Below are 17,011 nucleotides of genomic sequence, written 5' to 3'. Positions count from 1 at the left end.
GGAGTGCAATGGCATGATCTCGGCTCACTGCAACCTCTGCCTCCTGGGTTTAAGTGATTCTCCTGCCTCAACTTCCTGAGTAGCTGGGATTATAGGCATGCGCCACCACACCTGGCTAATTTTTGTATTTTTAGTAGATACAGGGTTTCACCATGTTGGCCAGGCTAGTCTTGAACTCCTGACCTCATGATCTACCCGCCTGGGCCTTCCAAAGTGCTGGGATTACAGGCATGAGCCACCACGCCCAGCCCCTGTCAAGAGTTGTAATGCTTTCCAGCAGCCACACATCAAATGATTGCCATCAGGATTAGACAACTTGAAGAACTTACCCCAACTGCCAAAGCCTACATGCGATTCTACATCTCAGTGTAACTATTTACTTAATTTTTTTTCTTTTAATTGAGATGGGGGTCTGACAACATTGCCTGGGCTGGTCTCAAACTCCTGGGCTGAAGTTATCCTCCCACCTCGGCCTCCCAAAGTGCTGGAATTACAGGCATGAGCAACTGCGCCCAGCTGCAACTGTTAATAATGATAGCATCATGACTCTTTGGCCCAGTGACTGTGTCAATAGTGGTACTATTACTCTCAGAGGGGAATTGTTAAAATAAATTAAAATGAAGACCAGGTCTGCAGAATTCCTGAGCAGATAGTCAATTTAGTCCTCATAAGTGACCTTAAACTTACTTGAGTTAATCTGAGCTATTTCTTGTAAATGCATATATTAAAGAAAAACAGAATGAGCTCAACCAATCAGCAGTAGTCCACAAACTTGTATAACTAGAGGCTTTTTAGTGGGATAGACCAAATAAGGCAACTTTATAACTGTAACCAATCAAATATTTTCTTTTTATTACTTTCCCATTCACTCTGTAAAAATCTGCTTCTTCAACAGAGCTGAGCCCCAGAACCACTCCTGGCTTGCAGCTTCTCAATTCATGAATCACCGCGCACTGAAATAAACTTTAAAATTGTATTGTGCCTCAGTTTACCTTATACACAGAAGCAAGAGAGTCATCAGAGCAGATGTTTTAGATATTTTAACTTATTCATGTTTTCCTTTTGTAAACTCAAAAGAGAATAAATGTAAGAGCCCAAAGACATAAAAACCAACTTTAATATATGGATTTTGTTTAGAACTTGAAAAATTGTAAAAAGAAATCATAAGACAATAAGAAAAATGTAAATAATGACTGGATATTTAATAATATTAAGGAATTTTTAAAATGTTTTAAGTAATTTAGCCCCAGGTGTCTTCATGAGAATTTAAAACGGTGGTCATGCTTTTTCAAAAAAGAAGGAAAAAAGGTTTAATTCAGGAACACACAGAGAAAAAAAGAGACAGACAATGAATTAGCTTTGCTAGCCAGTGGCTTAAACATTCTCCACGTAGCTGCTGGGCTGATGGGTGGAGTGGGACCCACTTCCAACTTGTCTCTTGGACAAAGTCTATACTTTTCAGCCGGATATTCAAGGCTCTCCACATCTAGGTATACAAGCGTTCTCCTATCCTCTTTTCCTAGCAGGAACAGGTGCTTAATAGTAACATCAAGGCCAGGCACAGTGGCTCACGCCTGCAATCCCCCTACTTTGGGAGGAGGAGACTGGGGGATTGCTTGAGGCGAGGAGTTCGACACCAGCTTGAGAAATATGGTGAAACCCCTTCTCTGCAAAAAAAAATATAAAAATCAGCCAGGCGTGGTCGCCTGCGCCCGTGGTCCCAGCTATTCAGGAGGCTGAGGTGGGAGGATCGCTTGAGCCCGGGAGGTGGGGGTTGCAGTGAGCCGAGATCGCGCCACTGCACCCCAGCCTGGGCGACAGAGCGACTCTCGTCTAAATAAATAAATACTTTTTAAAGTACATCAAAGACACATTGAGGCTATATGTGCCAAAGAGCTTTAGTGGTGAACCCTTGTCAGGTGGCCGTGTCTGTGGGAGGCTGAAGGATCCCGGGTGACACGCCTTCTTTGGGTGAGAGGCAGCGTCTCGGCAGAAAGAATATTGCGAGTATTACTGAGGGTACTTGAAGGAGAGAAGCCCCTTTGGTTCGGCCTTGGACTAAGCCCTCGTTCTCAGGTGAACTTGCAGTGTGATCTTGAGTAAGGTCAGTCTCCTCTCTCACCTCAGTGGCCCGAAACCTCAGGAGGTGGCAGGGGTTTTCTAATGACTCTCCCAGCTCTGACATCCTCTGACTTCACTCTGGGAGAACGTGGGCTGGTGGACTCCGGGCAGAAGCCGACACACAGTTGGGCCGTAACAAAGAGCCCCGGTACGGGGCACGTTCCCGCCCCCGGGAGGTTTTGGAAACATTGTGAGGCAGGGGGCGGGGCTTGAGTGGGCCGCAGCCAATTACCAAAGGACCGGGCGCTGGGGGCGGGGCCTCTCGCGAGCAGCGGCGGCAGCGGCTGCGGCCAAGCTGGGTCCGAGCATCCCGCGGCTCTGGAGCCGCCCGGCCCGGACATGGCGACCGTCCGGGCCTCTCTGCGAGGCGCGCTGCTCCTTCTGCTGGCCGTGGCGGGGGTCGCGGAGGTGGCAGGGGGCCTGGCTCCGGGCAGTGCGGGTGAGTAACCTCCGGAGCAACGGTTCGAAGCTGTCGGGAGCTGCCGCCTCAGCGCTCCAAGATGGCGCGGGGCAGGGGGCGGGGGTGCGCGCGACCCCCAGTCCCTGCCCACGTCCGGTGACCCCGGGACCCGAGGTCTCAGCGCTCCAGAAGCGGGTGCCGAGGCGGGGCGAGTGAGGAACTCTCTCCGCCCCAAGATCTTCTGAGCGGTGACTCGGGTTCGAGGCCTTGGTCTGTCAGCCACCGACACGGGCCCCCTCTTCGGCACTGACCCTTTCGCTTGCCTCTGGTGCTTGTCAGAAAAGGGTGCGATGCCCCCCCCCAGGATCGTCGCGAGGTTTGGATGGGATTTCGGATACGCAGCCGCCCTACCGCGGCCCCAGTTAGTTATTGTTACTTGTTACTTGACCCGCACTTGGTTCAGAACGACCTTGGTGGCGGTGAGCACTGACGGTCCCCACAGCCCGCGTGGTGGGTCCTGGACTCGGGTAGGAGACATTAAAAATCAGTAAACCCTGCCCCCCCGGGGGCTGGCAGGCTTGAGGAGAGGAATTCTTGTTCTACAAGAACTAAACCAAGGATGGATAGGAAACTGTTAAGTGATTATTGATTGCTTCTCACTTGCTGGCCTTTTGAGTGGACGCCGACTCCTTCCCTCCAAAAGCTCTCTCGGTAGGAGATGGGGTACAGCAGGAGCTTGAAGTAACTCGAATTCAAGGCAGAAATGTCCAGAGGAAATGAAGGGCCGTGTATGAGTGCACAGAGGGAGAGAGAGGACATCGACCTAGGATGAGTGGAAAGTGGAGCGATTCCCCCTAGCTGTACTAGACATTGAAAGATGGCTAGGATGTGTGCATGCAAAAGTGGTGAAGTGCATTGCTTACAGGGAGACAGGGAGAGCCACCTAAAAAAAAAAAAAAAAAAAAAAAAAGCAAAGTCAGCCGGGTGCGGTAGGCTCACGCCTGTAATCCCAGCACTTTGGGAGGTGGAGGCGGGCAGATCCCTTGAGCCCAGGAGTTCGAGACCAGCCTGCTTAACATAGTGACACCCCATTTCTACTAAAAATACAAAAATTAGCCGGGCGTGATGGTGTATGCCTGTTGTCCCAGCTACCCGCGAGGCTGAGATAGGAGGATTGCTCGAGCCCCGGGAAGTTGAGGCTGCAGTGATGTGCCACTGCCCTCGGGAGTGAGACCCTGTCTCAAAAAAAAAAAAAAAAGCAAAGTCAGTTCCAACAAGGGTATTAACTATAGCTAGGTTTCAAATTTAGCTGTAAACTGTCCCAAAGAGTAAAAGAGAAAATGCTGTGTATTCTTGGCTAAATCAGATTACTTTTCTGGGCCCCATTTTTCTCCCTGTTAAATTAAAAGAGATTGAACTGAAACACTTACAAAATTACGAAATACTAGTTGTCCATTCTCCTCCCACAACCAGTCAGTTCTGCAGGAGGTAGTACAGTGGCGTGGTTAAGAACATTGAGCAAATTACTTAGCTTTAATCTTTTTGTGCTCAAATAGCCATCTTTATTGTAAATGGTACCTCACAGATTTTATTATGAGAATCGAGGTAATACATGTCCAGCATTTAGCGTAGTAAGCAGTGAAATATTAGCTATTAAGTATGTTCGGGAAATACTGCACATGGTACCCTGTCTTATAAATTCACAAAACACATTAGATTCACAATAAAGGGTCCAAGGATTCCTGTGGTAAAACAAACAAACAACAACAAAAAAAAAACAAGAAACTTTTTTGCCAGGGGAATGGCATGATTGCTAATGAGTATGAAGTTTCTTTTGGGAGTAATGAAAATGTTCTAAAATTAGATAGTGGTGATGGCTACACAACTCTGTGAATATACTAAAAACAACTGAATTGTACATATTAAAAGGGTTAATTTAATGGTATACAAATTGTAGCTCAATGAAGTCGTTAAAGAAAGAAACTCGTTTGCTCATAAAATTCTTTTTTTCTTCATAACACCTAAAGCGCACTTCAGAAAATGCTGGGTTAGTTGATTTCTAAAGGCCCTTCTGAGCTCTAAAAGTTCATGACAACATATAGTTTGCATTGTTTGATAAAAAAAAAAATTCCAAGTTTGATCTAAAAGTGAGACGTGTTCCTTATACTAAATTCTAGGAAGCATGTATTGCCTGGTTCCTTACTAGAGGACATTGAGTAATATAATGGACAAAGGCTTCCACTGTGAATTGTAGAAAGTATAGAAAATGCTTTTCAATCCTAAACAGAATTAAGAACACAATATAAAATTGTATTTAGTGAAGGCTTTGCTTGTATTCCCGCTCAGTCTTCCTTCCCTTCTTAACCACATCCAAGATTGGGTACTTCTGTCTGCTCTGGTATAAGGCTTTGCAGGTTATTGACCCCCTCTATTATACAACTTTGCAAATCTTATTACCTTAATTATTCCTATTCCTGGGGGATGGAGGTGTGAAAGTGAAATGACTTGTTCAGTGATTTTCCCTTTGGAGGATGAGAAGGGACCCTATCCTGCAGTATCAGCATCGTGTGTCATGGCACCTGATAATGGCTCTGTTTTTATGTAAGTTGCTTTGTAATGGTACAAAAGAGGGAAGGATATAACTTTAAGGGCCAGGTTTCAGTAAGTTGACATTTAAGGAATTAGGTAATGGTAAACCTAGAATCCAGAAGAAGAATGTAATGAATTTTAAGTTAGAAAAAGCAAACGCCTATCTGGAGCAAAGTAATAAGAAGCAGATTCTCTTACCAAAGAAGTATCTTGGCCCACACTGTAGAAAGAGCTAGGATTGGTGATAGACCAGATATGACAGTTTATTCTGGTATGCAGCTAAAAGTTTCTGTCTGGCATCCATAAATTTAAGCAATCTTTCATTAATCATACTTTTCACTGTGTGCCACTTGTAGAAAAATGGGAAGAGGTCAAGGAGGTTATTTTTATATATTATAAATGTGGTTTTTAAAAGAACAAAAGAGATACTATGAGGTTTGTTTATCCAAAAAATACTATATGAGTACTTATTATATGTCAGGCACTGTTCTAGGTGCAGAGCTGCTCCTCCAAGGAGCTTACATTCTAGGAGAGAGGCGATAGACAATAAATAGATAAATACATAACAAAATGATTTCTAGGTATGATAACGATGCCATGAAGGAACTAAACCAAGTGGCTAACACAGAGAATTGTGTGAATGGAGTGTGAGTCGTTCTTTATGTAAAAGAACTTCAAAAGAGTTTATAAGAGCTGCCTCTTTGAGAAGGTAAAGTTTAGAACTGAGATCTGAAGGCTGAGAAGGTGGTGGGTATTCTTATGAAAGACAGGGGTGAGGTCCAGGAAGTGCAGAAGGCTTAAGGCATAAGGAACAAAAGGTTATATGGTTAGAATGTAGTGACCAACAGAGTATCCTAGGGCTAGATGGTGCAGAGCCTTGCAAAAAACCACATAAGGATTATAGATTTTATTCTGCTCACAGATAGAAACCAATAGAGTTTTAAGTAAGAGTGGTATGATTTTATTTCTGTTTTAGATCAGTCTTGCTGCTGAATGAAAAAAATTATTGTAGTGGGGTAAGAGTATAAGCAGGATGACTAGAAGGCCATTGCAGTAGTTCAAGCAGGAGATAAGGGTTGACTCAAGAGTAGAGTGGTGTGGAGTTAGGAGAGGGGATATTTAAAATACATTGCTGATGGATTAGACGTGGGAAGTAAGGGAAGAAGGAATTAAGGATTACTCATAGGTTTTTTTTTTTTATCATGAGCAATTTAATAAAAGTTGATGCCGTTTACTGAAGTAGGGAAGATGGAGGAAGAGCATTTTGGAGGAGGGTTGGAAGGTAAGGAAAGGAGAGAATAAAAAGTTCTATTTTTGTACATGTTTAGGATGAATATTAGTAATAATCACACTGGGGCCATTGCTTAGTAAGCCAAATTCCATACTTGTGAGTAATCCATTTAGCAAATATTTATTAAGCTATTAATACTGACAGACACTGTGATAGTCAGAGGTATAAAGTGGTAAGCAAAAATAGGAGCTTAAGTTTAGTGGGAAATTCAGACAGGAAATATCACCCCAAAATGTTTAATACCTACATTGCTAATATTATGTGGTTATATTAGTACATACCTATTTATATCCTAAATCTGAAGAATATATTTGAGGAAAAAGCATGTGGTTTCATCAGGTATATAGCACATAGTATGATGGATGCTGTAAAAGCACATAGATAACTTGAACAAGACTATAAGTGGAGTATTAAGAGATGTGTTCTGACCATGAGATAATTGGGAGCTATACTTTTAGATCCTTTGTTTAGAGATGGGAGCCCTGCTGCAGTGGGGAGGGGAATTATCTAAAAATACTGACTGTTAGCCTCTGGGAAGAGGACTTTAGAAGAGTCATTTGCTTTAGTTGTTTCATAATGATGAATGTCTAGGTTACAGCTCTTTTGACTCTAAGGAACAAAACCCAAAATAAGTCAGGATTAGGGGGCTGATTATATAGCATTTAACAGGAAATCACATGGAAAGCCAAGGGTAGGAAATTCAGCACGTCTCTACCTCAGGGACTGCTACAGGAACTAGAAAGTTGACAGGAACCAAGACTGACAGGAAGTTAGACTTCCCGTGTGTTCTTTTAGAGACAGTCTCTATCTCACATGGCTTCTCTCTGTGCATCTCTTCCAGTTTCCTCTCTCCCTCAGTCAGCTTCCTTTTTTTTTTTTTTTGCACATGGTTTCCACACCCTTATAAAATGTCAGCTTCCTAGCCTCAGCTCTTCTTGACCTTATAGCTGCAGAGCCCACCACCAACTGGCTGCCTGCCTCTTACCTGAGTGTATGATTTAGTCCAATTTATCTTTTGATTTAAAAATCATATGTTGTTTTCTAAATTATAGGTGAGTTGCCATATGAAATATGGTACTGAAATAGTATTAATATAGTGAGAGAAAATTTTTTGTACTTTTTTCCTGTTAAAAAGGCATTGTATAACTATAGGATATTACTGCCTATTTTTTTAAAATAGGTTTTAGGGGAACAGGTGGTGTTTGGTTACATGAATAAGTTCTTTAGTGGTGATTTCTGAGATTTTGGCGCACCCATCACTACAATGTACCCAATGTGTAGTCTTTTATCCCTCACCCCCTGCTCACTCTTCCCCTGCTGCCACCGAGTCCCCAAAGTCCATTGTACTGTTCTTATGCCTTTGTGTCCTCATAGCTTAGCTGACACTTGATAAATGAGAACATACAATGTTTGGTTTTTCATTCCTGGGTTACTTCACTTAGGATAATGGTCTCCAACTCCATACAGGTTGCTGCAAATGCCATTATTTCATTTCTTTTTATGGCTGAGTAGTATTCCATAGTGTGTGTGTGTGTGTGTGTGTGTGTGTACACATATACCACATTTTCTTTATCCAATGGGCATTTGGGCTGATTCCATATTTTTGCAATTGCTAATTGTGCTGCTACACACATATACCACATTTTCTTTATCCACTTGTTGATTGGTGGGCATTTGGGCTGGTTCCATATTTTTGCAGTTGCCAATTGTGCTGCTATAAGCATGCGTGTGCAAGTGTCTTTTTCATATGACTTCTTTTCCTCTGGATAAATATCTAGTAGTGGGATTACTGGATCAAATGGTAGATCTACTTTTAGTTCTTTAAGGAATTTCCCTACTGTTTTCCATAGTGGTTATACTCGTTTACATTCCTACCAGCAATGTAAAAGTGTTCCCTTTTCACTACATCCACTCCAACATCTGTTATTTGTTTATTTTCTAATTATGGCCATTCTTGCATGAGTAAGGTGGTATTGCATTGTGGTTTTGATTTGCATTTCCCTGGTAATTAGTGATGTTGAGCATTTTTTTCATATGTTTGTCGGCGTTTGTGTATCTTCTTTTGAGAATTGTCTATTCATGTCCTTAGCCCACTTTTTAATGGACTGTTTGTTTTTTTCTTGCTGATTTGTCTGAGTTCCTTGTAGATTCTGGATATTAGTCCTTTGTCAGATGCATAGTTTGCAAAGATTTTCTCCCACTCTATGGGTTATCTGTTTACTCTGCTGATTATTTCTTTTGCTGTGCAGAAGCTTTTTAGTTTAATTAAGTCCCATGTATTTATCTTTGATTTTGTTGCTTTTGCTTTAGGGTTCTCGGTCATAAAGTCTTTGCCTAATTCAATGTCTAGGTGGGTTTTTCCGATGTTATCTTCTAGAATTTTTACAGTTTCAGGTCTTAGAATTAAGTCTTGATCAATCCTGAGTTGATTTTTGTATGAGGTGAGAGATGAGAATCCAGTTTCATTCTTCTACATACAGTTTGCCAATTATCCCAGCACCATTTGTTGAGTAGGATGCCCTTTCCCCACTTTACGTTTTCATTTGTTTTGTTGAAGATCAGTTGGCTGTAAGTATTTGGCTTTATTTCTGGGTTCTCTATTCTGTTCCTATGTGCCTATTTTTATACCAGTACCATGCTGTTTTGGTGACTATAGCCTTATAGTATAATTTGAAGCTTCCATATGAATTTTAGGATTGAAATTCAAATTTTAGGAACTAGAATTGTTTTTTCTAGTTCTGTGAAGAATGATGATGGTATTTTGATGGGAATTGCATTGAATTTGTCTATTGCTTTTGGCAGTATGGTCATTTTGACAATATTGATTCTACCCATCCATGAGCATGGGATATGTTTCCATTTGTTTTCTGTTGTCTGTGATTTCTTTCAGCAGTGTTTTGTAGTTTTCCTTGTAGAAGTCTTTCACCTCCTTGGTTAGGTGTATTCCTAAGTATTTTATTTTATTTTTTTGGCAGCTATTATAAAAGAGGTTGAGTTCTTGATTTGATTCTCAGAGTGGTCACTGTTGGTGTATAGCAGTGCTACTGATTTTATACCTTGATTTTGTATCCTGAAACTTTATTGAATTCATTTATCAGATCTAGGAGCTTTTTGGATGAGTCTTTAGGGTTTTCTAGGTATACAATCATATGATCGGCAAACAGCAACAGTTTGACTTCCTCTTTACCAATTTGGATGCCCTTGATTTCTTTCTCTTGTCTATTTGCTCTGGCTAGGAATCCCATTATTCCTTATTAGTCAGTGAATCTAATTTTTGAGCTGAGCACTGTGCTAATTGTATCAAGAAGCTTACAATCAATCTGGGGATACCAAGAGAACCCACATGAAATGAATTAGAGAAGAGTTAAGCGTTAAAGTTTCCAACTCTCACTAGGATAGTAGGGTCTTAAATAACAAAAACATCAACATGGCCTAGAGTTGTTGGAGAAGAAAGGCTTACTAAGAATTAAGATGATAGTTGAGCCTTGCAATATGTTTGGAGTCAGCAGGAAGTGGGCATCAAGCATTTCAGGCAGAGGACTGTGTTCTAGGTAAGTGTAGATTTTCTTTGCTAAAAGTAATAGAAGTTTAGGGAAGGGAAGGCTGGAGAAAGACTTTGAAATTTTAGAATTGGAATAGCAGGAAGCCATTGTAGGCCCTTGATTAGAAGAGGGATGTCATGAAAGGTTTGTTAAAAAAAATAATCTGGCAGTCATATTGGTACTACAATTGACTTAATATAATTGGCTGCTGCAGCAGTGCGATATGAGGCAAGCAGTGGAGAAGGATATATGTAACTTGCAAATGATTCGCGAAAAAAATAAAATATGTATCTATCCGTACATACATACAGATAGATACGGCAGTATGACAAGATGTTAGCAATGTTGAATTGAGGTGGTGGGTATGTGAGTAATCCTCTCACTCTTTGGTGCTTCCTTGGCTGACTGTATACTTTAAGCAGATATACCCACATGTATATTTTTAAAGGGTTATATGTGACAATTGCATGAATGTATTTATAAGTTAAAGTTGCAGTTCTCATTTAAATGTTTTTTAAGTGATTGTCATTTTCCAAGTTATTTTGAAAATTAAAATTTGATTAAAAATAAGATTTTACATTAAAAAACAGATTTTTAAATTAGTTTTTTAAATTTAGAATGACCTTTTTCCAGTATCAACTCAGATTTAGTTTTTTTCTCCTGAAGTGTATAGTACACACTCAGTGCACGTGCACACACACACATCTATGTATGTATATGTGTGTGTATATATATATTTATACACATACACACTGTTTTAGTTGTTCTTTAGGGAGACATTAATTAGAAGGAATCTTCTTTTTTTTTTTTAGGAGACAAGAATTGCTTTTCATTAACCAACTGAATTATAGCTTTTGTGAGACATCTGTGGCAAAATCCCTTTTAACTTCAAAAATCCTATAATTCTATGGATATTTCTTAGTTTTGGATTAGGGTGTGTGTTTGTTTTTTTAAAGCTAGTTGGCTTTAGAAGCTGCGTTTTTCTGCATGTGGCTGGAGCATGTGCTTCCTGCTTACTTGCCTGTCTTTAGTATACACATGGCCAAAACCAGCAGCTGAAACTCGGTGTTTCTAATTATTGGATAATTCCGCTTGCATATTTTCAGGCTACACTAATACCTTCTTAAGCCCAAAATATGTGGCCTTTAGTAATCAATTTTTAATTTTTACTTTATAATCACAGACTATTGGAATAAGAATGCAAGATACGACACTCATACTGATGTCTTTAATGAAGATAACACCTGTGTTTTTTATTTTCATCATAGCAGTATCACATTTTATTTTGAACTGTTCCATCTTTATCTGTTCAATTCCATTTTACGAAAATAAGCAGAGTTTTAAACTATTATTCTTTTAGAATATATTAGGATCAAATTATAAACCCAGAATTCATTATCTTATAGAAAGCATTAGGCCTGGGAGAGTTTTGTTTTGTTTTGTTTTTTTGTACCGTAATAGTTGAATGACCCAATTAATCCCTTTTACTTGCTCTGAAAAAGATAAAGACCCTTAATTGCCACATTAATTGCATTTGAATTCTTCTCCCATTGATAACGAAGTCATATGAATGGATGTCTATTTGTAGACATTTATTTCTTGAAAAATATGCGACGTTAAAGATTCTAATGAGCTTTAACTATTTCAAAGGAAGAAAAATGTGTGCAGATACAATAATGGCTAAGGGTAAGAAGAGGGTGTAGAAAATGTGATGGAGCAGAGGTCCCCTGTCCTGTTCGTGGAGAGTAGCAATGCCCTTAAGAGAAGACATATACTGTTACAGAAGAACATTTGGTTGGGAGAAGGAAAGAAGTTATTACCAGGAGACTTTAGGCTGCCCTCTTTCATCCCATTTTGTCAGAAGTATCAAAAAGTCTTTTGGAAAGACTAGAAGGAATATATGCCAGTCAACAGATGTTGTGGCAGGACAGTGGAAATATAATTTTTCGTTTTCTTCTTGTTTTCCAAATTTTTGAGGTTTTTTAAATGAAAAAAAAGAATTATTTTAAAAATTTAACTTTGAGGGATACTCCCCTGTAGATTTGACCTTCACCATTAAATTGGAAGAAAGGCTTTTATAGTTATTTTTTTAGTAAGACCTCTGTTAGTGGAGTTTTAATTATAACACATTTTGTGTTTCTGTTCTAAATAGACCTTTGCTCCAAGAAATTGTTTTTCAAAAATCCCTAGGTCCAAATCAGACTCCTGTCTGCCTGATTGTTTACTTTTTGCTGAGCCTTTTTCTGTTTATTGGGACCATATGTTATCCTGAATTATCTTTGATTATGACCAGCAGGATTTTCTGCCCTCATATGACCTTTGTGTTAGACGCTAGTAGTAGAAAGTGCCAACTTCTAGAGCTCTTCAAAAGAGCACATCAGTGTCACTCAGGAGAGCCTTTTTTCCTGACTATCCTCCCAATCTAATGAGGGTAGGGACATAGCAGAGTCTTAGGAGATGGATGTAGTTTGGTGTGGCATTGCAGAGGAGTTGTTATAAGAAAGTGTTGGCCAGGTGTGGTGGCTCATGCCTGTAATCCCAGCACTTTGGGAGGCCAGGGTGGGCGGATCACTTGAGGCCAGGAGTTCAAGACCAGCCTAGACAACATGGCAAAACCCCATCTCTACTAAAAATACAACAATTAGCCGGGCATGGTGGTGCATGCCTATAATCCCAGCTATTAATACTTGGGAGGCTGAAGCACAAGAATCACTTGAAGGTGGAGGTTGTAGTGAGCCAAGACTGCACCACTCCACTCCAGCCTGGGTGACAGCGTGAGACTCTGAAAAAAAACGAAAACCCTCATGAGTGCTTTGGTCGTCCCTTGTGTTAACCCTTCCTAGAAAGTAACTACAGCCTTACTACAATCAAGGCACATTTTTTTTCTTCTGAAATGTAGTGAAATTTTTATGTGTCCTTCAGAATTTTGTAAACCAAATGTTTAGAACTTCAAGACATGTTTTGACATAGAAGTAGTATTAGAAAGCCAGTCTCAAAAAAAAAAAAAAAGCTAACTAAACTAAACTATAGTAATATGGCAGTAACATCCTAGACCCTGTCATTGTTTTCTGGAAAAGTGATTTCCAGTTTAAAACTTAGAAACTTGGTTGGTAAGATCTGAAGAGGACTTCTTTTATTCATTTGTTTACTCATTCATTTCTCCTCAATACCAATCCTACTTTTCAATAAAAAAAGTTCTACTTTTATCTAATATGTATACTGAAGTTGTATAGATTTCATTTGAAGAGAGGATTATGTTGCATACACGTGCACAGACACACAGGTTGAATATATATAAATATATATATATAATATATATATATGTAAAAACAGGTGTTTTAAACCATTGTACCAGATCTACCTGCCTGAAATGTAGTATTTTTCCCTCCTGTGTCTTTTGACTTGCCAATTCTAGACAGCTGCTGACCATTCCAACCCTATCCTCTTTTCAGTCTTCTGCGCTCTACAACAGTTACATGCCTCTGAGGATTATCGCTATAGCCAATTTATGAATTCCTCTGGAGCCATAATGCTGCTTGGCAACCTTTTTCCTTTTCTCTAATTTGACATTTCTTTCTCTAAGTTGATGAAGCAGTGTTGTTTTGAACACAGGTTTGAGAAACATATTTATAGTTGTTTTCTTTCTCTATTTTCCAAAGTGGCTGTTTCAGACCTCTATAATTTCAACTCAAGCCCCCAGCCCTATCTCAGCCCTATCTATTTTCAGATCTAATCACTATTTCACTGAGAAAATGGGGTGCTGTCAATTTCCCTGTTAATTTATTGATGTCCTTGAATTCTTTACTCTTGTCTAGATTTTGTCCTACTACCAGATGGTAACCTGGGTGAAGTTAGAGAGCATAACTTTTGTTCACTATTGTATCCCTATTCCTAAACACAGTGCCTCTTTTAAAACCCACATGCCCTTCCAAGAACCACCTCATTTCTCTATATTCTGTTTTACTTCCAACTGGATATAATGTAATTCAGTTCTGCCACCCAGAATCAGCATTTACCCCGCAAGTTAAAGGGCATGGTCCCCAACAAGATTGCCCTTAATCCAGACACTAGCTTCAGTTCAAGGGTCCCCAGGCCACCCACACTTTTGACCAACTGGCTATAAATCTAGGGTTCCCATGAACCCCCTCAGGTTCAATAATTTGCTAGATCAACTCACAGAACTCTGGGAAGCACTATACTTTAAATAATGGTTTTAATATAAGGGGTACAGTTCAGGAGGATCAGTTAAATAAAGAGCCTCATAGGGTGAGATCTAGGAGGGAATGCAGAGCTTCTATGTCCTCTTATGGAATCAGGTGCATCATCTTCCCAGTACATCAGTGTGTTCAACCAGGAAAGCTCCACTGAGCTTCTATGTCCAGAGTATTGATTGGGGTTTCATTACATAGGCATACGTGATTGAATTATTGGTCATATGGTTGAGATCAATCTGCAGTCCCCCTTCAATCCCTGGAAGTTAGGAGATCAGGTTGATCCCATGTGGCTAAAAGGCCCAGCTCTTTAAACACATGGCTGTTCTTTCTGGTGTGCCAGCCCCCATCCTGAAACTATCTAGGTCAGGGGTGTCTAATCTTTTGGCTTCCCTGGGCCACACTGGAAGAATTGTCTTATTTCACATGTAAAATACACTAACACTAATGATAGCTGATGAGCTGCAAAAAAAAAAAATCTCGTAATGTTTTAAGAAAGTTTACCAATTTGTGTTGAACCACATTCAAAGCTGGGCCTGGGCCACATGCAGCCCATGGGCCACCGTTTGGGCAAGCTTGATAGGTGAGACCATGGATCACCTTATTAGCATAACAAAGACACTCCTATTACTCAGGAAATTCCAATGATTTAGAGTCTCCCTCCCAGGAACCAAGGAGAAAGGCCAGTCAAATTATTTATTATACAGTGTTCTACCACTGCTCAAAAGTAGACTTCCTCAAAAGAATTGTCTGTATTTTCTTGAATTCTCTCTTGAACTCACTGCAGTCAGGCTTTTGCCCTTTATTTCACATTGATGACATTTATTTAAGGTCATCATCAATATCTTTCACATTGCCAAATACTGTGATCAGTTTGAAATCCTCATTACTTGATAGCAGTATCTAACATGGTTAACATCTTCTTGAAACATTTTATTTGGCTTTTTGGACACCATTCTTTCTCTTAATTATCTTCCCATACATTGACCACTCTCACCTGTCTCTGAAGGATGGAATGCATTGCCCAGTTCTCAGATCTCGTCCCTCCCCAGATGCCGTCATGGCTTTAAATATCATCTACATAGTGTGTCTCCCAAATTGCCATCTCCAGTTTGGAGTCTTCCCAAATTCATATATTCAACTCCCTACTCAGTATATTATTTTAGATATATGACAGGCATCTCAAAATTATATCTAAAACTGAATTTCTGATCATCTCTCTCTCTCTCTGAGATCTCCTCCCTTAGTCTTTTCCGTTTCAGTTAATGGTATTTCTAGATATTTCTGTTTTCTCACTTTGTTGGACCAAAAAACCTTAGAGTCATTCTTAATTCTTTTTCTTCCATATTTCACTTCCAATACATTAGCATATCCTGTCAGCTTTCTATTCATAATATATCCAGATTCGGACTACTTAAAACCATCTCCACTGCTGCCACCCTAGTTGAAGACACTACAGTCTCTTATCAAGACTACTGCAATAGCCTATTAGTGTTTCCTCCCTTACTCCTGTGTATTATATTTTTAACACAGGAACCAGAGTGGTCTTTTTAAAATGTTATTCTGATTATGACATGCTGCTCAAAACCCGTGGGTGGTTTTCCATCCTTCTCAGAGTAAAAGCCAAAGTTCTTACCATGGCCTATAGAGACCTGTATGATCTGGTCCCCTTCTCTGACCGCATTATGTCCTACTCTACCCTTCAGTCATTCTTTTCTAGCCACACTCTTTGCTCTTCTTTGAACACACCAGAAACTTTGCACTTGCTGTTTCTGCCTTTTGGAAAATTCATTGTGGCTTGTTCCCTTACTTTAAGGTATCTGCTTGAGTGACACCTTTTCAGTGAAGCCTTCCTAGCCTGCCCTATAAAATACCCACTCACTCCCACACACACATCCTCCTTACTCTTTAATCTGCTTTATTATTGCCATAACATTTACCACCATTTCACATTCGTATTCTCTCTCTCTGTCTCCATATATATGTATGTGTATATATACATATATAGTTTAATATCTGCTCTTTAAGTTTCGAGAGAACAGAGACTTATTTTTTTTGAATGAATGATCAATGCCTAGTACTTAAGCTGCTCATAAAATTTTTTTAAGTTAATAAATATCTTGGAAGAAGAAGTATTCCCTGTTTCTTTCCAGGGATATGCCTTCTCATATACACTTGGTTTTATCCCCTTTGGAGTCCTCTTGAGACTTGTTCTGTCAGAGGAACATTAGCTCTCTACTGCTCTTTTCTGTCTGTAAAGAAGGTCAAGTCTTTTCCACTCTGAAAAAGGGAGAAAAATCTTGGAACCTTGCATCTTTGTATAATTACTACTCTTTTTCCTTCCCATCATTGCTAGACTTCTTATGACTCTATTTTTGATGTCTGTACTTCCTCACCTGTGGTTTACTCCTTAATATCATTCACTTCTACCAGTTCCATAGAAAGTACCTGTGAAGCTCACCAAGTGGCTAATTAGTAAACCCATTTCCTTTTTTCATTCTTCAGTCTAACTTGACTCTCGTGGTGCATGACACTACTCCTCCTGTGATGCCACTCTCACGGTTAACCTGCCTTTCTGACTATTCCATCTCAGTCTCTTTCCTTTCTTTCCATATCTCAGATGTTGCTCTTTAGAATCTGGTGCTATGTTCTCTTCTCACTAGAAACTCTCCCTAGACAATATCATTCATTTCCATATACTCCTTTATGCTGATGAGTTCCAAATTTGGATCTTTAGGCTTGGCTTTACCTGCACTCCAGGCCTGAATTTCTGAGTTTACTGGAATTTCCATCAGGATATTCTGTAGGAAACTCAGATTCACATGCTCAAAACAAAATTCACTATCTTTTTATCAGT

At 39.9% G+C, this 17,011-nt stretch overlaps 1 protein-coding gene across 5 annotated transcripts in view; it reads left to right on the top strand.

Moving 5' to 3' along the window:
• Positions 1 to 2,387: 2,387 nt before the first annotated feature.
• The window catches only part of RECK (reversion inducing cysteine rich protein with kazal motifs), an 88,330-nt gene continuing 73,706 nt past the window's right edge, over positions 2,388 to 17,011 (top strand). For 4 of the 5 annotated variants that reach the window (XM_012508759.2, XM_003263346.4, XM_030817471.1 and 1 more), the window contains exon 1: positions 2,388 to 2,560. Coding sequence is in view for 4 of the 5 variants with exons in the window: in XM_003263346.4 (XP_003263394.2) it covers positions 2,461 to 2,560 (100 nt within the window). In the remaining variant the exon portion in view is untranslated. The remainder of the gene's footprint in view (positions 2,561 to 17,011) is intronic. The other variant, XM_030817469.1, reaches the window with a different exon arrangement.

The sequence above is a fragment of the Nomascus leucogenys genome, chromosome 8 (genome assembly GCF_006542625.1).
Source record: "Nomascus leucogenys isolate Asia chromosome 8, Asia_NLE_v1, whole genome shotgun sequence".
Lineage (NCBI taxonomy): Eukaryota > Metazoa > Chordata > Mammalia > Primates > Hylobatidae > Nomascus > Nomascus leucogenys.
This window is presented reverse-complemented; position numbering and strand designations above follow the sequence as displayed.